The sequence below is a fragment of the Streptopelia decaocto genome (assembly GCF_964273445.1).
Source record: "Streptopelia decaocto genome assembly, chromosome: 4".
In the NCBI taxonomy this organism is placed as follows: domain Eukaryota; kingdom Metazoa; phylum Chordata; class Aves; order Columbiformes; family Columbidae; genus Streptopelia; species Streptopelia decaocto.
In genome coordinates, this window is record NC_138658.1 from 76110164 (window position 1) to 76133553 (window position 23390).

Sequence of the window (23390 nt, forward strand, 5' to 3'; positions counted from 1 at the left end):
CAAAACTGAGGCAGATTGAAGATGATCAGCAGTGATTCTCCCTCGCTGCTATCACATGGATCTCCTTGAAAAGTAACGTAATATTATTTAACCTCCTAAAATGCCAAAGGAATAAGAACATGTCTCTTTGGAAGAAGACGGTTTATTGGTGTTTTCCAACCAAACGTTTATAACGCTTTAAAAATTCTCCGATTCTTTAACTGTAACTACTGCTAAGTTCCTCTCCTAGGATTTTCTTTTACAGTCACTATAATTCGCTAAATAACCAGTGTGTTAACAGCGTGATTCATCTCTGCTGTTTGTATTGAAACGCCTGCATTTTTAATGCTCTAGGGTGCATTTCATAATTACAGTTGAATCCAAGTTAGACTGTAAATAAGTAATATCTGATAGCCCCGTGATGTTAATGAGATCGAGTTGGCTGAAAATTTGCACTCTAAGTAGAGGCAATGAAAACGCTTTCTGCAAAGCCCAAAGACAGTTGGTAAAACCACCTTTGAGGTATAGGCCACCTCTAAGCCAAAAACTGAGATATATCTCAATTCTTTGAGTGTCGCGGATACAAAAAAAAAGGACTTCTTTCTGGAAAATGGGTGTTTAGAATGATTTTCTCCTATCATGTTCAAGGGTCTTGCTTTAGCCATTCTGTGGGAAATGTTGGAAAATATTCTACGCTGGTGATGCTGTAGCATGTTGCAATCTTCTAGAAGTTGCTCTTAGACTTTGCAACCCCATCCCAAATGTGTTCTTCTGCCCTGCTACTGGATCAAACAGCTGTGCCTTGGGCTGTGTGGCGAATTAGATTAGATTGGGCATTAGGAAAATGTTATTTATGGTTGTCGGGCATTGGAAAAGTGCCCAGGGCAGTGGTGGAGTCACCATCCCTGGAGGGTTGAACAGGCGGAGATGAGGTTCTCAGGACATGGGGCAGTGCCAGGGGTGGGTTGTGGTTGGACTCCATGATCCTGAGGGTCTTGTCCAACCAAAGTCATTCTATGATTCTATTCTATGAACTATACAGGGAAACAGGGTTGGATCCTCATTTAGGGTTTCTGTTAAGACTCTTGAATCTCCTCCTGGAGTTGGTGTTGAGCACAACGTCAGGTGTGCAGCTCTGCCTGACCTTTATTTATTTTGCAGCATGTTCACATTTTGTTTTAAGCCAAGAAAATGTCAGTGGATAAAGGTTGGGTAGAACGGTGAAGTTACAGGCTCTTTAATATTGCATTATAATTGGAGCTGCAGGAGAAATGATATCCTAACCGTTGTTAACCTTTGCAAAGCTAAATGAATTGCAAGCAAACTGTGGTTTTCTTCTGTTTCCTCCTCTGCCTTTCATAACATAGCTCTTCAATTTACAAACCTTGCTGTTGTCTTTTGGCAGGTAGTTTGAGCTATTTTGACAGCCTCTAGTAAACATTTCTATTAGTATCTGTGCTTCCTTATCTTCCAAAAAACCTGTGTATGCCACCACACCTATATATAATGTATTTCTTGCCAGTGTACTTTTGCATATAGAAGATGTGAAGATATTTATTACTTTGAATATTTTGCCTTCTAAACTCATCTTGCCCACCAATGATGCTGTTTCTTTATTTAACCAAAAAAAGAAGTGCATAGGTATTTCTTGTGTGCCTCTCTGCTTTATTCACCAGTTCTGTAGAGATTTATAGGAGTATTAAGAACTTTTCCTAGTGTAATAGCCCTAAGAAACTCAAAATGAGGAGGTGAAGGTGTTGGCCAACAGACTTACCTAAAAGGGCAGAAGTCTGAAGTGGATGACACTGAAGCCAAAGAAGCTGTTGAGCTCTGCAGGGTATAAAAGCCCTTTAAACCCTATAAACCAGGTTTGCTGCCTTCAGGAAAGAAGCCAGGAGGTGTGGTGGGGACCTGACAGCCAACATCACTTGTCCTCTGGGTGGGACGTGAGTGACATTGGCCAGCTGGCCAATACATTTGGAATTTGGGGCTGTGAGACTGTGAATGGATGTAATTGATTTTTCTCTGGGGTTTATTAAGTATAATCACCTTCATCCTGGAGAAGAGACACTCCGGGGAGACCTTATTGCGGCCTTTCCGGCCTTAAAAGGGGCCAATAAGAAAGATGGGGACAGACTTTTGAGCAGGGCCTGTTGTGATAGGACAAGGGCTGATGGTTTTAAACTAAAGAAGGGAGAGTCAGGCTGGACATGAGGAAGAAATTGTTGTCCCTGAGGGTGGTGAGAGCCTGGCCCAGGTTGGCCAGAGACGTGGTGGCTGAACCATCCCTGGAGACATCCCAGGCCAGGCTGGACGGGGCTCTGAGCAACCTGAGCTGGTGAAGATGTTCCTGCTCATGGCAGGGGGGGCACTGGGGGAGCTGGGAAGGTCCCTTCAACCCAAACTGTTCTGTGATTCTGTTCTACAGTCTCATGCTGACCTTCATTACACTGATTTACCATAGACCTCTGATGTCTTCTCCTGCCCCTCTGTTGCGTCTCTCGTGCACAGTTAACCCTATTCCTCGGCTGCTGCATGCCTCGTCTTTCATATCTGCCCAAGAAACGTCCTCCTCGGGGTGTTCAACGCTGACTCTCGTCCCCTCATAGTCTTACAGTGACTATTAGAGACATGGATATATCTCACAAATGCAGCAGAAGTTGCAAGTTTTGTGTTTTCATGGTCACACATTTGCTTCTAGTAAGGACTGAATATCAAATATTGTAATTCTACTTTGGTGCAAATAGTTGGACTCATTTCTCAGAAAAACTTCAGAGAGAGCAGTATTTATCCCCGTACAACAGATGGTTTAATGTGCTGGATGTTGTTTTTCCTGGCTGTGAACATTTTGAAATATTTTGTGAACATTTGCCCAGTGTTTTCAATAGTGGGAATGGCCTATTGAAAACTATTTAGGACTCAACAGTTCAGCATCCACGACTTCCTTCTTTTCCATCTTGTCCTCATCACTCTTCACTTTGTCCTTCACAATGGTCACACGTGGATGAGCGCAGTGAAGACTGTTTGGTCTCTCCTCCATTAATTAGTCCCATCATTATCAGTGCCCATTTATGCCTTTGGCCTTTAAAGTTTTATGTGGTGTGATATAAGCACTTTGGGTTTTAAAACCTTTATTGAGTGGGATTTCATTTATAGCTTTGACACCTTAATTTAGGTTATTGTGTGTGTTGTGAAGCTCTTCTACTCGGTGCAGCTGATGGACACCAAAGAGCAGCTGGGTTACCAGATATAGGTGTCTATGTCAGGATGAACCAAGTAAGAACCAAGTGTAGAGTCTTACATCTGGGCAGGAACAACCCCAGGTTCCAGTGTAAGTTGGGGAATGACCTATTAGGTTCCACAAGAAACTTCTTCCTGGTGAGGGTGGCAGAGCCTGGCCCAGGCTGCCCAGGGGGGTTGTGGAGTCTCCTTTTCTGCAGACATTCCAACCCGCCTGGACACCTTCCTGTGTAACCTCATCTGGGTGTTCCTGCTCCATGGGGGGATTGCACTGGATGAGCTTTCCAGGTCCCTTCCAGCCCCTGACATTCTGGGATTCTGTGAACTCTCCACGGATGTCAGACTGTGATTTGTTTGGGTGTTTCTCCTGAGTTGAGTTGACAAGGTGACCGGGTTAGTGCAGAGACCACAGAAGAGGAGAACTGAGAATGGAAGGAGTCTACCGGACCAACACTGTGCTTGGTCCCTCTCATAGCTGCAGCCTGCTCAGTCATCCCTGCCTTCAGAGTAGCTTGTTCTCCTGCCTAAAAACAATATGAGGGGGAAAAAACTTCAAAACAGAGGTCAGAATAACACTGATTTCCCTTCTAGTTTCATTGTGCATCCCATGGTGTGTTCACTTAAAGCTTCTAGATCCACAACATGACTTTTTCCCTTTATTTCACGTTACACCCTTTGTGGTTCTACTGGTCTTGTGTCCATGGAAGCTGCCACTGTTCTGCAGGGTGTCAGATAGGTTATGCTGGCCAATAATTAGAGTTTTCTAGAACAGACAGAAAAATCAGCACTACATGCCTCAAATAAGGTGGGTTGTTGCTTGTTAAACCTTGGTGCCACCTTTAGCAGAAATATAAGGTCATTTGTCTGCAGATGAGACCTGTTGGTTTGCCGTTGGCTGCAGAGAGTTGTTTGGTAAAGACCAACTGTGCAACACGTGCCCTCCTGGCTTATGTACTCGTTCCAATTATTTTTGAGGTTTAATGCATCGAGTACTTAAAAACGTGTCCTGTAACTCTCCAGCATATTAAAATTTGCTTTTAAATAGCTTCCAATTCATCAAAATAATTTGGGATGTGTGTCTGGTAATCATTGCAGTGCTTGCTGAAATTATGAAGTGACCTATATATGTTAAAGCATATTAGTATTGAAGCCGCTATATATTTTGGCATTTAAAACTGCCATTTTTACTAGCAATTCTGGTGTTGATAAATATCGTAGGCGAGTTTAATAATTGGGCCCTAATATGCCAGATGGATTTTCTTCTTCCCTCGTGAGAATGCGTCGTATCAAAGTGCTGATGAAGTTTTTCCAGCAATTTAAAATGAAAGCGTTCTTGTTTGAAGAGTTTTAAGGGCACCTGGAGTGGAGAGAATATTCTTTCTGCTCTGAAAAGGAGCTCAGAGCGCAGAATAAAACCACACAGGGTGTTTAAGTTCAGATTTTTATTCTGGGGTGGAATACACTGTGGTGTAATGAAGGTTTATCACCTAACAATTATGCATGTGTTGAGGCCAACTGAGGGACATTACTTAGAACCATAGTGCTCATTTGTATTTAAATAAGCTAATAATAATTAAGAATTACTTAATTAAGCCCCAAATATTCAAGAATAGACACACAGTGTGAACTGTGGGGTTGTCATATGCTGGGACAGGAGTTGGACTCGATGATCCTTGTGGGTCCCTTCACGCTCGGGACATTCAATGATTCTAAGCTGTTTATTAAATAGAACATTGTCCGCATAATCTAAGTGTAACTCCTCCCTGTATTGCGATATTTATGCTGCGTACACATAAACTTTTGTAACTTGTACAGGCCAATAAAAGCTGCATTGGGTAGAACCTCAGCCACATGTGGAGTCATATTCAGATTTCCCTGGGGAGAAATGCTCTCTAGATGGCTCTTTTTCCTTCCGATCTGGCTTCACATCTGAGTTTTCTGGTTTCCTCTTTTCTTTCTGTTGGAAAAACTGAACTGCTCTTAAACTGGGCTTAAGAAAACTGAAACCCAGCAGCTGATGGTCCAGGTACAGCCACTTCGCCTGGATGTGATATTCCCAGTGCTGCCTATGGACCGTGATGGGATGTTCCCAGCCCAAGAACATTTCTGTCCCTGTTCCCTTCTATTCAGAGAGGAGAAAGGCCCCAAAAGCATTTTTGGAGATGGGAGGATGTGTAGGCTTGAATTAACAGCGGATTTCAGGGATGAAGGAGGCTCTGGGTAGGCTGTTATCTTTGGAGTTGAAAGAAAAAGAAGGTAAAGCAAGTCCTGCAGCAAAGCTTTATCTTCAAAACCACTTGGAAATGGGTGGGTATTTGCAGCTGTTTCTTTGCACCGCTTCCATATTTACGGAGTTGCTTTCCAAGAGAAGGCATGGGAGGAAAAAAAAACCACCTTCTTTAAAGCTACTGAGGTGAAGACAGGTCTTTTTAACTTATTTCAGATGGTTTAGGCTGAGTAAACCCAGCAGATAGATCTTGACTTTGCTCTACCCCGGGGGCTCTTCCAGCAAGTGATGAACTGCAGCCCCACAAACCGCCGCTGCCTTTTATTGCTCCCCAAATGCTGCCAAGGGGAGGTGGTGCAAGGGGGAAAACATATTTCCGTAGTGATTTTATGGCTTTTGTGGGTATTTGCTGCCTCCTTGTGACGGTACGGAGACGTATGGTGCTGTTACTTTGAAATAGAAGGTACTGTGGTGAGCGTTTCGGAAGGAGTTTTTATTAGTCTTTAATTGTTAATTCTGCCTTTCTTCACAAAGTCTTGGCTGTGGTGCCAGAAGTGAGGCAGGAAAGAGAAATCCATGAAGGGCTCAGGCTGTACTGTCTTGTGCAATGTTGCATTTTGGAAAGGGGATTTAATATAAGGATGGAAGTGATCCTCTTAGTTCCCTCTGGCTTTGTCCTCCAAGGCGGTAAATGAATATGCAGGGAGATGCCACGTTCAAATCAACCAAAACTAAGTCCATACCTGATGTTTACAACTGGCTGAGGTCATATTTTTCCTAAAAATGAACCATCCTCATAGGAGTTTAGCGTGTTTTGATGTGTATCTTCAGTGCATATGTTCCTAGCGCTGTCTGATAGAAATGTGAATGCAACACAATACGTCCTTGTCGCGGTCACTTCCAGGAGGGTGGACATGCCATTCGCTTTACTGGCACAAAGCAGCCTCATCGTTATGCTTGACCTCCCAAAAACTCCTCCTGAAGGTAAAAACTCTCAGAAATGAGCCTTTATAGGAGAGATTGATGAAGCATCTTCACCCTTTTCCTCTGCCCTTTGGACTTCCATCTCCTTTCCCCAAATAAAGGGGTATAAAGCGGGTAGACTCGGATAAACCACGGCAGTACCTGTTGCCCGTAAACCACATCTATTAATCAAATACTTTAACCTGAGATGAAACTTCTCACTGGAGTCACGACGTGAACACCATTGCCCGGCAGACATGGAGTTTGGTGGCCTGTCCTGGGGAATATTTTAAATATTGTTGATTTTGTATATGAAATTACAGGTGGAGACAGGAACAGTTTTCCCCACCGCCTTGATGATTTCATTTCCACCCTCCATTTGTACAATGATGTTAAAATGTTACTGAAAGGGAAAGCTGGAGGGATGAAAACATCAATCATCAGTTAGGTGTGTTATCTTAGTTACCAAAATAGCAATTAAAGATTGAATGTATGTTAATGGGGGCAGATTGTTTCTTAGTGCAAAAGCCGATAGTAATCCAGTACCTCTCAAAAAGGAAAAAGAAAATAGCCATTAAAGATGCTTCTAAGCCGCTTGTGTTTGCAGAAGAATGACCAGGCTGCTACAGAGAAATAATGTCAGATTTTAATATTTAGAGAAAATGTGGGGGAAGTGATTTGGAGTATGTAACTCTTAAAATGAAAAAGGCCAAACAAATCTCTCTGTGATCCTGCTTAACTTTATAATGAAATAGGCACCGTAGGAGTCTTTAAAAGCCATACAGGCATTTTAATGCTGAAGTCACACAAGTGCCAATTTTTTACTATCATATACGAAATGATAGTAAAACATATTTCTGTACGTATCTAAGCTTGAAAATTCAATCACATTGTCTATTGGCTGCCCCTTGAGTGTTCAGTGCCCGATCACGTGCAGCTTTCATCATATATAAGGCTATGGATAGTGAGATATATAATCAGGACCAGGCTCCTCTTCTGCATCTCAGGGTTTGGTTCCTGCCGTGCATCCTTTTTATTTAATGATAAATATTTCCAAGTCTTTGCGCTACTCTCTGCTAAAGAACGTGAAGCTGTAGAGCAGGACTCCCAGTTGCCGAAGTGGTTTTTGAAAGACAAAATGTGCAGTTCCTGGCAGCTCGGACGAGGTAAATGGCATCAAGAGAGGGGACAACATGGAACGGGGGGATGAGGTACCATCCTTCATCATCACGAGCTGTGGCTTTTTTGTCAACAGTGCAACTGTGGCTTCACATCCAGGTAGAAGAATTTATCATAGAATCATTTTGATTGGAAGAGACCCTCAGGATCACTGAGTCCAACCATAACCTTACTCCAGCACTAAACTATGTTCCTAAGAACCTCATCTAAAGGAATGGGGAAGAGCAGGTTGCCCTTTAGGACGATGATGGGATCGATTGGAGGCTTGTTGGGCTTTGTAGGCATGAGCAAACCTTATATCCATAAAGTGTGTTGCCCCAAGCAACCCCTGAAAGGTGGTTTCATTAGATTGCCTGGAATTTCCCTATTTGACTGGAAATCTTGTCCCCTTTTTGTGACGATTTAGGGTGCTAATTGCAGGGAAAAAATGAATGAAATGTCCTGAGACCCAGACAAGGAACCTCCTCTAGGATCCAGCCTTGTGGAGCTCTCCTGCTGTTCTGGGGAAAAGATCAGGAATCATGTTAAACTTGCAACATGAGACTTCTCCATCAGGGCCAGAAGGTGTGGGAAGGGAACAGCGGAGAAGGTCCCGAGCTGATTCTGGTCTGGAGGTGGGAAGTGGAGGAGAAAAGGTTCCTGAGGGGCTGGACTGAAGATGCAGATAGAATCATAGAATCACTTTGGTTGCAAAAGATCCTCAAGATCATTGAGTCCAACCATAACCCAGCCCTGGCACTGCCCCATGTCCCTGAGAACCTCATGTCCGTCTGTCCAACCCTCCAGGGATGGTGACTCCAGCACTGCCCTGGGCAGCCTGTTCCAATGCCCCACAGCCCTTTGGGGAAGAAATTGTTCCCCAGATCCAACCTCAACCTCCCCTGGCGCAACTTGAGGCCGTTTCCTCTGCTCCTGGCGCTTGTTCCTGGGGAGCAGAGCCCGACCCCCCTGGCTCCAAGCTCCTTTCAGGCAGTTGTGGAGAGCGATATCATTGGGGTCATGGATTTTTTATGAGTAGGATGGGAGAGCATAGTGGAAACCACGGCATTGTTTGCAAATAGGAGGTTTGGGGATGTGCAAAAAAGATGGATTTCTGCAAGCAGAGCTGAGTTTGCATTCAAAGGCAGAAAGTATTGGGTGGTCGTGGTCTTTCTCCCGCCATAGTCTTTCTTGGGTGGCTGTGGGTCTTCATTGGGACCCCCAGAATGGCAAGAACCGCTCTGTGCCCAGAGGTGGGGAGAGGGGCACGCAGGTTCCCCCTTCAACAGGATCAAAGAAACATAGAATCGTCTTGGTTGGAAAAGCCCCTTAAGATCATCGAGTCCAACCATAACCCACCCCTGGCACTGCCCCATGTCCCTGAGAACCTCATGTCCGTCTGTCCAACCCTCCAGGGATGGTGACTCCAGCACTGCCCCAGGAAATAATGCACTTTAGGAAATAAATCATCCCTTCTGGTTAATCCTCCTTTAAATCTTCTTTTGAAATATACACCAGAGCAAGGGAAAAGAGGTTTGGAGACGTTTTCTCTTGCCCATCAGTGCGGTAATTGAGACGTTCACTGGTGTTTGGATGCACAAAAGGAGAAATTGTCATCTTAGAAAGCTCGTGAAGCTGCTCATTATTCACTTTGATAAGATCATAACTGTCAATAAAGTCGGCTTTTCTTAATATAACAGTTTTTTGTTAAATCTGCTTCTTCGCATTTTCGCTAGAAGTTGTTCAATATATTCATCCTCTTCTTCTCTTTAGATTTAAGAAAAGCAACACAGATTTGGGGAAATCAAGAAATGCCGGTAGTTCTCCAGCAGCTCGTTAGAAAGAATCCAACTGCTATACAGTTTATTTTATTTCTGTAATTTGGAAAAGAAAAAAGAATCATTATTTTCCCAAGCTTTTCTTTTTTTGATTATCATCTCACTTTAAATAACGTCAAAGATAGTCAATAATGGCTTTGACAATATGATTAAATGTTTTGGCCTTACTGTTCTGATTCCATGGTAAAAATTGCTGCGTGTCATCTAAGGAGGTCAAATAGGTAACTTTGGAACAACAGTTTCCTCTGAAAATAATGTACATTGTTCCAAGCATCATGAGCACCGAACTGTGCGAAACACTTTGCGTTGCTCCATTATCTTCCATCCAAGTACCTCTCCCTACCATATGAACTTTTAGCCTACTTTGTTTGATTCGCTCGACTTTTTCAGTTACGAGCAAGGACAACAAGGTATTGATCGTTATTTCTTTGTTTCCTTTACAGTTGTTTCCTGTCTTTGCTCCTGGTGGCCGCCGTGGTTTGGAAGATCAAGCAAAGTTGCTGGGCATCGCGGCGAAGAGAGGTTGGGATGACAAAACCAATTGCGATCTCTTAAACGCCCTTTTGTATAGTTCTTCCCTCTTGCATTTATTCACATATGCATAGCATTAACCTTCAGTTCAGGATAAGCTCCACTAATCTATAAATGCTTCTGTTGAGGGATTTACAATATTGCGTTTTCGATTGCAGTTTCAGTGACAAATGATGCTATTTTAGTGTCCTGATGCTGCAGTTTCTGTGAAGCACAAAATAATAATAATAGGGTTGAATGTCCTGAGTTCCCAGATCTCGGGTTCTGAGCAGCACGAATATGAAACCGCCGCAAAGTAGGAAATTCATTACAGGTGTTTTGAAAGGGATATTTTTGTGCTGAGGTCCTGAACCACATTAGCTCTCGCTTCAATCTGTTAAAAGAAGGGCTAATCCCTAGTTTCAAATAAAAAGCTTATCTAAATATTTTGGGGTGTTTTGTTATTTTTGGTTTGCTTTTATTTTGGTTTTGTGTGGGGTTTTTGGGGGTTGGTTTTGTTGGTTTGATTTTTTGTTTAGTTGGTTTTGTGATTTTTCTTTATTGGGGTTTTTTTGATGTTTTTGCGGTTTTTGTCTTTGTTTTGTTGTTTGTTTGTTTGTTCATTGTTTTTTGGTTTGGGTTTTTTTTCCCCTGGAACACAGTAGCATAAGAAGCCACCCACAGTTTGAAGAGCTATAGAGTACTAATTAAAAAAACAATTTCTAGAGCCAGAGCTTCCCCCTCTTCACCTCACCATGGACTGAACCAGCTCCAGAAGCTGTGCTGCCATCAGAGACCTGGACAGGCGGGAGAGCTGGGTGGGGAAAATTTAATGAAATAGAACAAGGGCAAGTGTAGAGTCTTGAATCTGGGCAGGAACAACCCCAGGTTCCAGTGTAAGTTGGGGAATGACCTATTAGAGAGTAGAGTAGGGGAAAGGGACCTGGGGGTCCTGGGGACAGCAGGGTGACCATGAGCCAGCACTGGGCCCTTGTGGCCAGGAAGCCAATGGTACCTGGGGTGGGTTGAAGGGGGTGGTCAGTAGGTCAGAGAGGTTCTCCTGCCCCTCTGCTCTGCCCTGGGGAGACCACACCTGGAATCTTGTGCCCAGTTGTGGCCCCTCAGTTCCAGCAGGACAGGGAACTGCTGGAGAGAGTCCAGCGCAGCCACCAAGATGCTGAAGGGAGTGGAGCATCTCCCGTGTGAGGAAAGGCTGAGGGAGCTGGGGCTCTGGAGCTGGACAAGAGGACACTGAGGGGGGACTCATTAATGTTTACAGATATATAAAGGGTGAGTGTCAGGAGGATGGAGCCAGGCTCTTCTCGGTGACAACCAATGTTAAGACAGGGGTCAATGGGTTCAAACTGGAACACAGGAGGTTCCACTTAAATAGGAGAAGGAACTTGTTCCCGGTGAGGGTGGCAGAGCCTGGCCCAGGCTGCCCAGGGGGGTTGCGGAGTCTCCTTCTCTGCAGACATTCCAACCTGCCTGGACACCTTCCTGTGTAACCTCAGCTGGGTGTTCCTGCTCCATGGGGGGATTGCACTGGATGAGCTTTCCAGGGCCCTTCCAACCCCTGACATTCTGGGATTCTGTGATTCCCTAAATTTTGTTGTTTGCAGCATGTAAAAAAAAATTGCACTTTTACACCCCCCAAAATATCCTCCTTGTTTATCCCTGATGCATTTGGTGGTTTTTTTTTTTAACAAACTTTTTTTCTTGCTTCTCAATTGAAACCAATTTAATTTTACACCCTAAGCACTCAGGGTGACAGGACGGCAAACATATCGCTGAGTTACAAGAAGAATGTCTCCTTATTTCCAATTTTTGAGCATAAATGCTGAAATGTATAGAGAAGTGAGTCCTGTGTGGTAAAAGGGAGACAACAACACATTCCTGGGCTTTTCTTGCCCTAAACCCATGCAAAGCAGAGCCCTGTATGATGTACAGATATAGCAGAGTTAGGCTGGACTGCACCTGGGATTATTTTTAGGAGTTTAGTCTTGTGCAATCTGTTCTTTTTGTAAGCAAAATGAGATAAGCCAGGCTTTATTCAAGTGAGTCCGCGTATTCTTTCTATACATAAGTGTCTATACGTTGTCACCAGGTAACTTTCCCTAAGGGATGTGGTGGTTTTTTCCCCATCTTTTGGATTTTTGGGGTGAAATCCTCCCATTCCCATGGATTTTCCTCCCTGCTGGGATGAAGCTCTTGGCAGCTGCAGGCACCCAAGCTTGTAATTATTCTATTCAAGTGTGGTTTATTCACACGGAGTAGCCGATGAAGAGTATTCTGGGGATTAATTTTTACCGTGCTGAATTTCTTTGCAAGTGCCTGTTTCTTGCATATCTTCAAAAAGCCGTATCTGGTTGTACTTTCCAGTGCAGTAGTGGGAATAATATAAATTTATTCAATCTGAGGATCTTTTTTGTTATAATAAAGCAGGATGATGTCTGATAACTCTTCTCCTTTCTGCCTCAGATGTTTTTTTGCTCCTACTAGTGAACTCAAATGCATAATATAATGGGTGGTTTTCAAACAGATAACCCTTAGTCTTTGAAATAATTTGTCTTTAAGGTTTTCCGTATTCTCTGAAGGTAGATAAATTTGTACTAAGGCTTATTTTATCCTTCTCGCTTTCTTGGCAAGAAAGCAAACTGGAGTCAGCATAACACTCCCCGTTGGCTCCTGGGGTTAAATGTTATCTAGGAATGTATAAGGAATATAGACTGAGAAGTAAAGACTGAGCTTAGGAGCTCACTTAAAATCCTTTAGCAGTGGCCTAAATGAGAAACGTCTCTATAAATTAAGTTGCTTTCAGTCTGATGCGTGTTTTAAGGGGCAAAAATAATGGAGTGCTAGCAACATATTGGCGTGTTTTTGTGTAAATTCAGTTTATTTGACAGGCGGTTCTTTTCCTGGCAGGTTCCTGTCTTTACCTGCTGCTTGTCTTGCTCCTTCTTTCCATCTAGGGACTTGATCTTGTCATCATAGATCTTCGCTATTCCATCCCGCTCTTGTTAGAAATACTTGCAAAACTTGAGGGAAGAGTTTTAAATATCGGCCATGGCGTTATTAGGTATATAAAGGTATATAAAGTATGTCTCCAGAAACCAAAATCTGCCCCAAAGTTGCTATTATCTGATTCTATAGCTTGCAGGATTTCTACTATACAGACTCTCAATAAATCCTGTCAAGGCTCCCTTTAAACAGTCGTCGTTAAAATAGTGATTAATACAATACTGGTTTAAGTGTACACAAGTTTATCCATCCAATCCAGCCAGCATATTGTAAGCTTTAAATTAATATATGCTGCAGCCCTGGAGGAAGATAATTCTCTGGTTTGGGCTGTATTTTTAGAAATAGTTGAGTTACAGTCGCCTGCTTCCCATGGGCTTTGCTGTAGTAATTCTGCGCTTGTTCTCTAATCTTAACCCAAAAGTAAGTAAAATATAATGCAATCTGCAGGTAATTCCCAGCTATCAATCACTTCTGCTTCCAATATGAGCATTGCGAATGCCTCACTTCTTATCACAGTGCAAAGTAGGTAGCTGAAGCTTAATCTGAGATACATAGAGGACAGAAAAGGACCAGCTGCTCGCACATCACGGAATCCCAGAATGTCAGGGGTTGGAAGGGACCTGGAAAGCTCATCCAGTGCAATCCCCCCATGGAGCAGGAACACCCAGATGAGGTTACACAGGAAGGTGTCCAGGCGGGTTGGAATGTCTGCACAGAAGGAGACTCCACAACCCGCCTGGGCAGCCTGGGCCAGGCTCTGCCACCCTCACCATGAAGAAGTTCCTTCTCATATTTAAGTGGAACCTCCTGTGTTCCAGTTTATACCCATTGCCCCCTGTCTTAACATTGGTTGTCACCAGAAGAGCCTGGCTCCATCCTCATGGCACTCCCCCTTTATATATCTGTAAACATGAATGAGTCACCCCTCAGTCTCCTCTTGTCCAGCTCCAGAGCCCCAGCTCCCTCAGCCTTTCCTCACACGGGAGATGCTCCACTCCCTGCAGCATCTTGGTGGCTGCGCTGGACTCTCTCCAGCAGTTCCCTGTCCTGCTGGAACTGAGGGGCCACAACTGGACACAAGATTCCAGGTGTGGTCTCCCCAGGGCAGAGCAGAGGGGCAGGAGAACCTCTCTGACCTACTGACCACCCCCTTCTAACCCACCCCAGGTACCATTGGCACATGTTGGTGCTGATGTTCCTCAGCCTCCTAAAGGCCCTTTCGGGTGTGCAAACAAATGTGGAGTTGTAGGAAAATGACTTTGGAGCGCTGAACACAAGTTGAGGCCTCGCAGAGTATAAAACTTGACCTGAAGTAAAAATGGGAACGATTTGTGTCATATCAGGCAGGGAGGAGATGGGACTGTAAATTGTGTGTTTATTCCCCCTCCAGTGAGCACCAAGTTTAAGTATCTTCAGACATCTTAAAGAGGGAAAATGGAAATAAAAAGACAGCTTTTATAGGAGGCTTAGGATGAGGTGAATGACATTAGGAAATAGGGATAGGAAACCTTTAGATCTTGTCTCTAGAAAATGACACGTTAAATGTATCAAGGTGGTGATAGAGAATAATGCACAAGGTACGAGACTGGCATTAGAAATCCAATATGCCCATCTGCTGTCATGAATTTTCTGCCCTGTTGTTTTATTTTAGCATCCAGATCCTCTTCTCTTCACCCTCAGTCTGCTGCTTCTCCTCCACATTGAGCCAGAAATAGCTCTTCTTACCATTTCTAGCCAATTAAGCGTATTTTATTGATTGGATGGACTCGGTGTGACTATCAGCTGGATCACCCTTGGGACGCTTTGTGAACATCAGCACTAAGTACATGTGGACATCACTAAATTTGGGTGTCTAGAGCTCAACCGCACCCTCAACATACATAAAACTGTCTATGTTTCGCTGTCTTTCTTGCCAAGACTATCCAGGACTGAGCATTTTTACTCCCAACTTATTCAGGATGGGTTTTGTGTATTGATTTACCACAAGGATTATTCTTTTCCATCCTGACCTCAGTGCTGAAACCTTTTTCCCTCCCAAGTGTATTCAAAATGTAGCAGCCCTTCTTTATTCACTGGCATCCTTGGCTGTAACGGCCCTGAACACCGAATACTTTTTATGCGGAGGGTTTTCTGTGTTCATTTTTACAGCAAAGACTTTCCAAGGGATGTGTGCTGTGGATTTTTTATTGCTCTGCCTTCATTTGCTTCCCCTTCCTACTCTCACCTGTTAGTATTTCGTTCATCTCCTGTGTTTTCTTTCTTAGACTGTGATGTAGGGCATCCTTTGTCAAAGAAAAGGATTTGGGTTTGGAATGTTTTCAAGCTGTAACTGTAGATCAGGATCTTTGTCACTGTCCAGAGGCTCCAGTGGTGCCTTGGAAGGATCTGGTGTTTGCCTTAAAAGGTCAGACTACAAATGTCCCTAAAAAATTATGCCTAAAAAGGGTTGTCGGGCATTGGAACAGGCTGCCCAGACCAGTGGTGGAGTCACCATCCCTGGAGGTGTTTAAATGGCATTTAGACGAGGTTTTTAGCGACGTGGTTTAGTCCTAGAATTAGGTTATGGTTGGGCTCAATGATCTTGAGGGTCTCTTCCAACCAAAATGATTCTGTGATTCTATGAAACTGTTGAATTTGGGCAGTCCCAGGTGCTTGTGAGAAATGGGATGTGCTGATCTTGAACTTCCTGCCGAGTTCTCCAGGCTCCCAGCAGCCGTTTGGCACGTTGGAGCTGCTTGTTCAACAGCACCAACAGTGCTAGTCAGTGTCTGTCAGCGAGAAGAAAATATTAAATCATTGATGGTGTAGTTTGTAGAGGAAACATGAATTAGAGGAGTGAGAAATCATGGCAAGCAGATAGCGGAGATCCAGATTTACATGGTCAACACACTCTGTTGTCTCATTAAGGTGAAACTTAAGCCTGTATATGTATTTTTTTTAAATAGGGTCGGTTTACTCCCCCGAAATACCTATCCGCTGGACAACAGACTGAAATGGTGGCCGTTGTGACTTACTAAGCCAACATAAATTCCCAATTCCTAGATTTGTGAGTAGAGTAATAAATTAAGAGTATAATGTTACCATTGTGTGCAACTGGTTACTGGAGCGCTGTGTCCATTACGATCTCAGCAACGTCTTGGGTGTTGCAGATGGTACAGAACAACTCTGCGAGATTAATATGTTGTCTGGAAGATAAGCGAGAGACTAAAGCGTCACAAATTACTCATTTTATCCAAGGAAGAACATATTGAGACTTGATGATGTTGAGTCATTGTCTGCGAAGAGGAATTGTAGAAGATTCATGATGGGATGAGGGTCTTCTGAATGATCAGCCCAAGGCGTAAAACCCAGTATCTGCAACTGGGGGTAAAAAAGGCAACGGCTGTTTTGCTTTTCTCCTCTTTTTAATGGTAAGAGTAGCAATGCCAAGAATTTTTTTTAGAAACATGGTGCTTAGGTCAGAATTAGAATGCTTTTGGAAGATACATCTGGAATCTTGTGTCCAGTTGTGGCCCCTCAGTTCCAGCAGGACAGGGAACTGCTGGAGAGAGTCCAGCGCAGCCACCAAGATGCTGCAGGGAGTGGAGCATCTCCCGTGTGAGGAAAGGCTGAGGGAGCTGGGGCTCTGGAGCTGGACAAGAGGAGACTGAGGGGGGACTCATTCATGGGGATCAATATGGAAAGGGGGAGTGTCAGGAGGATGGAGCCAGGCTCTTCTCAGTGGCAACCAGTGGTAGGACAAACTGGGTTCAAACTGGAACACAAAAGGTTCCACTTGAATTTGAGAAGAAACTTGTTGGGGGTGAGGGTGGCAGAGCCTGGCCCAGGCTGCCCAGGGGGGTTGTGGAGTCTCCTTCTGTGCAGACATTCCAACCCGCCTGGACACCTTCCTGTGTAACCTCATCTGGGTGTTCCTGCTCCATGGGGGGATTGCACTGGATGAGCTTTCCAGGGCCCTTCAACCCCTGACATTCTGGGATTCTGTGATCTTTTCTAGGCCAAGCCCGTGGTGCAGTTCGCTGGCTCGTACTATGCAGGAGGTCAGATCAAATAATCGTAACTTTTCTTCCGCTACCCCTAAATTTAAAATCTATGAATGGGAACCAACTCATAGTGCCTGTAGGCTTTTTCCAAAATACAAATGCTGCACGCTGTCTGCAGTCATCTATGTGGCTTTGGTCACCAACTGAAGGAAATTATAGCAGAAATAAGAGACGTTCTGAAGAGGAAAAACATCCCAAAATATTAATGTTGACAAGAGATTCCGGCTCGGGGGGAAATTGATGGTCCGATTTTGTTAGAACATGCTCCTGTCACTTCTGTGCCTAATTGAGCTTGTCTCTGGTTGAAGTCGCAGATGGCCAGTTACAGCCAACTGTTTGTAGCTTTAATATCTCTGCGTAGGACACCAAAATATCAGGTTGGCAGTCACATAGACAGCGTTGGAATCCAACTGGGTTCTTCTCACATAGTCTTTAGTGGTTCTAGAGTCATAGAATCATTTCAGTTGGAAGAGACCCTCAGGATCATCGAGTCCAACCATTACCTGACTCTGCCACTAAACCATGACCCTAAGAACCTCGTCTAAACGCCTTTTAAACCCCTCCAGGGATGGTGACTCCAGCACTGCCCTGGGCAGCCTGTTCCAATGCCCCACAGCCCTTTGGGGAAGAAATTGTTCCCAGATCCAACCTCAACCTCCCCTGGCGCAACCTCAGGTCGTTTCCTCTGGTCCTTTCTCTTGCTACTTGGAAGAAGAGACCAACAACCTCCTTTGTTTGTGTTGCCGCTAGAGAATTAACTTGCTTTTAGTATAACCCAAAAAAAGACCGGTTGGCCGGTATTTGAGATGATGAAGCTAGACTTACCAAGTCTGGCTCTAGGGGAGTTCAGCCTTGTTTAAAAAAACCCCACAACTGAAGCTGTTGTCGTGCAAACTCCTGGGTCTCTCTGCAATGATAGGAATTGGTGGCACAGGTATCTGATGTAGCCATTTGGAAAAATCGGGGAGAGAAACAGCGTTGTGTAATTCCACCAGAAGACCGAAGTCCATCAAAGGTGCGCTCTGCCATTGTGTAATTATCTGGTACTGGTGTATATTTTAGTCCGCGTGGGTTATATACTTCTGGTCTTTTAAAAAGAAATGATATCTTATTCTTCTTATTAAAGGTCAGGTTTTCTGTGCCCTCCTACCGGGCATGATTATGATGAATAACTTGCTTATCTTAATCAGCCCTGAATTAAATATCTTCTGTCGTTTCAGCATGAGGCAACTTCCCAGCAGCTTTGCTTTCTGGTTTGTTATAGTTTTGAAGTGTGGAAATGCCTGTTGAGAAGCATTTGAACATTAATTCTCTCCTCTTCTCTCTTTCAACAAAGCCTGCAAAGTCAGTTACAAAACTAATTAGCTAACATTAATATGTGCACTGCTCTAGGGGCTTAAAAACTTAATTTTCAGTGATGATGGAGGTGTCAGAGGAAATTGTTTGTTTGTTGACTTACATGGTAGTTAATGTAATTGTAGCTCAATGCTTTAAATCACTTATTTCTGAGACAATGTGGCCCATCTTTGTGCAGTGTTTCTATCTTGTACGTTTATTTCTTTGCTGACGCCCCTTTTGGTTTTGTAGGCAGCTCCATTGATTCCTCCCTTTCCCCACAAGGTCACCAAGTAACTATAATGTGAAGCAAAGGTTCCCACACCAGGATATATATGTTACTTCAAAGTAATGCATAGCGATGTCTGAGTACCCATCATTGGTGGCCGTGTAGACCTGCAGCTCCATCTAGCTGCCGTTGCCACCACCACCAGAAGGGACAACTCCTCCAAAGGAGGTTGGAAGAGACCCTCAAGATCATTGAGTCCAACCATTCCCCCGCCCCTGGCACTGCCCCATGTCCCCGAGAACCTCATGTCCGTCTGTCCAGCCCTCCAGGGATGGTGACTCCAGCACTGCCCTGGGCAGCCTGTTCCAATGCCCAACAACCCTTTCCTAGTAACTTTTTCCTAATATCCAGGCTAAACGTCATTACAGGAGAGCTCTAAGACAAGTTCTCTAAGCAAGGTTTTCTAGGTTAGTCACGCAGCGGTACCTGGAAATAAGTAGTTGATGGTTTATGTGCAGGCACAAAAGGGATGAGCCACCATCTGAATTCAAATGAAGCCCTTAGAGCAATCCAAGATGTGCAGGAATAAGCTCCAGATGCCTGTCTCCCAGTGCAACCACTCTACCCAGTATGTTTTAGAAGAACAGGAGTGCTCTCTGTCCTCTGACCCCAACAAAATTGCCGTGACTTCGGTCAGTAAGTGGTCAAGTCTGAGCTGATAAGCTGCGCTGGGAGAGTTTTGTTACCCTTTGCTCAGTACCTTTAGGTGTTTGATTGGATTGTGTGTTCCATACATTGTGCAGAGCCTTGGAGGGAACATATAAGGGGACTGACACACTTGAATAACTTTGCAGAACTGATACTAGACATGAGGAAGAAATTGTTGTCCCTGAGGGTGGTGAGAGCCTGGCCCAGGTTGGGCAGAGAGGTGGTGGATGAACCATCCCTGGAGACATCCCAGGCCAGGCTGGACGGGGCTCTGAGCAACCTGAGCTGGTGAAGATGTCCCTGCTCGTGGCAGGGGGGCACTGGGGGAGCTGGGAAGGTCCCTTCCAACCCAAACTGTTTGTGATTCTATGATTCCATTTAAAAGACTGATCAGGAAGGAGACAACTTTGTTCTGCTTCCTTATCACCCTCTGTTTAACTTGGGGTTGGGGGGATGGACAGCAACTGGAGTTGGAGAACACCACGTTTACAGTTTGTGTGGTGGAGCTCCGCGCTTTGGCTCGATACAGGAAAATCCCAAATATTCTGTTCTGCCCCCATTTTTTTTTTCTAAACATCTTAACAAGAGTACAAATTGGTTTGTTTCCTTATCTCTTTGCTCTTACCATGTCACTGGAGCTGTTACTTTCTTCAGATTCACTGTTGGTTGGATTTTGGCTCATTGAACCAGTTTATCTTTGCAATACAGACAGGGAAGTGGCTCCATACACGCTGCTGATTTCAGAATATTGCCTCAATATGACCCGTCTGCTGGAAATATTCATTAATATATTCATTAATATATTAATATTTGTAACTTTACTCCCTTTCCTGCTTGCTTTGCTTTTACTCTGCCTTAAAATGGAACTTCATCCATGCCCATTGTTTGCTTAGCACACCCGTATTTTTTTCATCCCTGTTTCTTCTTCTCATCTCCATTGAAAATTGAGATGAAATACTAATGTAAGAACTTGAGTTTGTTACAGGTTCTGGTGTTGCTTAGATTTTTCTAAAGCCATTCTTTATAAGGAGCAAATAAAAGCCCAGACTCTTGGCTTTCTTCTGGAAAAAATTGGCTGGAAATATCAGAGCCCCATCCCAAAGAAGTACCATAGCCCTGTGCTCATAAAGGAGACCGTGCAGGGGGCAATTGCTGAGATGGATGGTGGCGGGATGGTTATACAGAGACTGGTGACTGCTTTATTATAGTGAATAAAATGTTCAGGCTTTTCTTGTCAGAAAACACAGCATAGGTTATATTAGTCAATTAACCCGGTAACCTGAAAAGCTGTTTTTCTTCTCCACGAGAACCCGTGCTCCTGCACCAAAAGCTTCTCCTGAATTCCTCTGGCGGTTTTTCTCCCGTCAGTTACACACTATTCACTTTGGCTTATCCATTACTCAACAGACGTGAATATAAAGAATGAAAACCCTGCATTTCTGCAGATTTTGCTCCTGCATCAACATCTCTAGTCCTGGGCACTACGCGCTGAGCAAACTCTCTCATCCTCCCTCCTGGTTTTCTCCTCCACCGTCTATTTATTGAATTTGTTGGTTTTCAGGTTTAGTGGCTGGTTGCACGAAAACCTTCAGATGTTGTTTCAGAGAATCACAGGATCCCAGAATGTCAGGGGTTGGAAGGGACCTGGAAAGCTCATCCAGTGCAATCCCCCCATGGAGCAGGAACACCCAGATGAGGTTACACAGGAAGGTGTCCAGGCGGGTTGGAATGTCTGCACAGAAGGAGACTCCACAACCCCCTGGGCAGCCTGGGCCAGGCTCTGCCACCCTCACCCCAAAAAAGTTTCTTCTCATCTTTAAGTGGAACCTTTTGTGTTCCAGTTTGCACCCATTGCCCCTTGTCCTGTCACTGGTTGTCACCCAGAAGAGCCTGGCTCCATCCTCCTGACACTCACCCTTTATATATTGATAACCATGAATGAGTTCACCCCTCAGTCTCCTCTTCTTTCAACACTTCCCATTCTGCAATTGATTTAACTTGTGCTTTTTTTTTGGAAGGAGTTTTTCTACTGATAGAGGAAGAAAAAAGAAAATCAATGCAAATGCAACTTGTGCAGGTTCTCACACTTTGCGGTTACTTAAATATTAAAGGCCACTGGTGCATTCCAGCACACACTTTTTGATGTGTTTTCATTGTAAGCCTGTCAAACGTTTTGCCTTTAATAATCCTCTTCAGACCTAAGTGATTGAATGTATTCCCAGGTTGTCCTATTAATTGTGTGATCTAGAAACCAAAGGTTTGCTCGAAAGAGCATTGAGGTTCATTATTTTAAATCTCAGAAAGCCAATCATTAGGAAGGAGGCTAAGCCAGGTTCTGCAGATCTTGATGTTAATTGCTGCTGATTTCTAATGACACGCTCGGCGTCTTGGCTGGGGAAATGCCACAATTTCTCCCCTACAACATAACAAAATCTTTTTAATTAAAATTTTGACACACCAAACGGATATCGACGGCTACATCCATGCACAGGTTAAACATGCGCAGTGCGTGCCTGGGGGGAAAGAGCGACATTCTGCTTACAGAACAATTATTTCTCAGATTTATTCTTAATTTGGGGAAGGGGAATTGGTTTTGTGACCTGACTGGTGCTACAGCAGCAACTGGTGTTGAGAAAGGGACGTTCTTTAGGTATTTGCTGTTTTGGTTGGAGTTTGGACCTTTGGCTTTACCCATTTTGGCTGAGAATCCACTGACTTGGGGACAACCCCAAAAACATTGGGAACAACCCAACCCCTAAAATTATGGCTTTTCTTGGCCAGTTCAGCAAATAAAGACAATAATGATGCCGTCGACATCACTTTTCCCATCACTTTTGTCGTAGTAAATCTCTGCGGCGCTCAAGCTTTTATTTCTCGAAGCTACTATTTGACTTCAATAGGAGCCGTGTTGCCAAATTGCACATTTTCTTGAGCGAACGAAACTTCTTTAAAGAGCTAATCGCTTTCAGTTCGTGAGGCTCTTGGACGTCTTCATCAGGACAGCTTGTTCTTTGATTTTATAGCCATTAAACAAAGCGCTTTACGATAGCTGAAGGGGACAATTGCGGGAACAACAACCCGGCAATCTGTTTCACACTTGCTTTACTCTGCAATCTGCTGGTGTGCTTTAAATATTCGAGAACTCCTCGCCTTCTTTTACCCGCGTGCGAGTTACACCCAAGTTCGCTTGCAAACGCTTGTACAGCTCCGCTTGTGTGAATTTGTTGGGGTTTTTTAATTGGTGACAGTATCTACAATCTGCTTCAAAATGCTTTTTTTTGTTTCTTTTTTTTGTTTTTTTATTTCAGAAATTAAGGAAAACTTTGTCACTTGCCTTTTATGGCAGTGAAAATATATATATATTTTACATATATATATATATATATATTTAATTAGACTAAGAACCACACATTTATATAGCCCCCAAGCTTAGTGGCATCGCCCATCATGCCTCCTGCCACCTTATGGGAATCCCAAGCTTACTGAGACATTCCAGTTTTCTACACAAAAACCCCCAAAACTAAAAAGTTTATGAGTTCAAAAAACCTTTGAATTAATTAGTTTTGGTGCACACTGAATAGCAACATCTTCCTTTTGTGTGCTGTGTCCTCTTGTCTTCTGCTGGATGTGGACAGTGTATTTGCCTGGGTTATTTGGGGCATGATGTGTTTTGTGGTGTTTTCTTTAGCGCTTTTTGAGTGCTGGAAATAATCAGTTAGGGCTTAGATTGGCCAGAATTAGTGGGGAAATGCAAGTGGTGATGGTGGGAAGTACAGAGGGCATTTGATAGCGGCTCAATCTTCCTTAAAAATAGAATAGAACCAGTATTGCTGCAGTTAAGTAGTGATGCTAAATGTGTAAAGCTGCCTACAACAGGTGGTTTTAGGCAGTTGCTGCAGTTAAAGGTCAAACTGCTGGGTTTTTATTAATACATGTTCTACATGCCTGTTCCCATTGCTTCTGGGAACTGGAGTTATGACTTCTGCATCCACTTACCCTGTTTCCCCAAAAATAAGCCCTACCCCAAAAATAAGCCCTACCCCAAAAATAAGACCTACCCCAAAAATAAGCCCTACCCCAAAAATAAGCCCTAGTGTGATTTTTCAGCATTTTTGGGGATGCTCGAAATGTAAGCCCTA

The 23390-nt window shown here is 43.9% G+C and overlaps 1 protein-coding gene across 1 annotated transcript in view; it reads left to right on the forward strand.

Moving 5' to 3' along the window:
* Window positions 1-23390, forward strand: part of ATRN (attractin) — a 173346-nt gene that overhangs the window by 126547 nt on the left and 23409 nt on the right. Inside the window, exon 26 of the mRNA XM_082050319.1 lies at window positions 9849-9927. Coding sequence (XP_081906445.1) covers window positions 9849-9927 — 79 coding nt within the window. The remainder of the gene's footprint in view (window positions 1-9848; window positions 9928-23390) is intronic.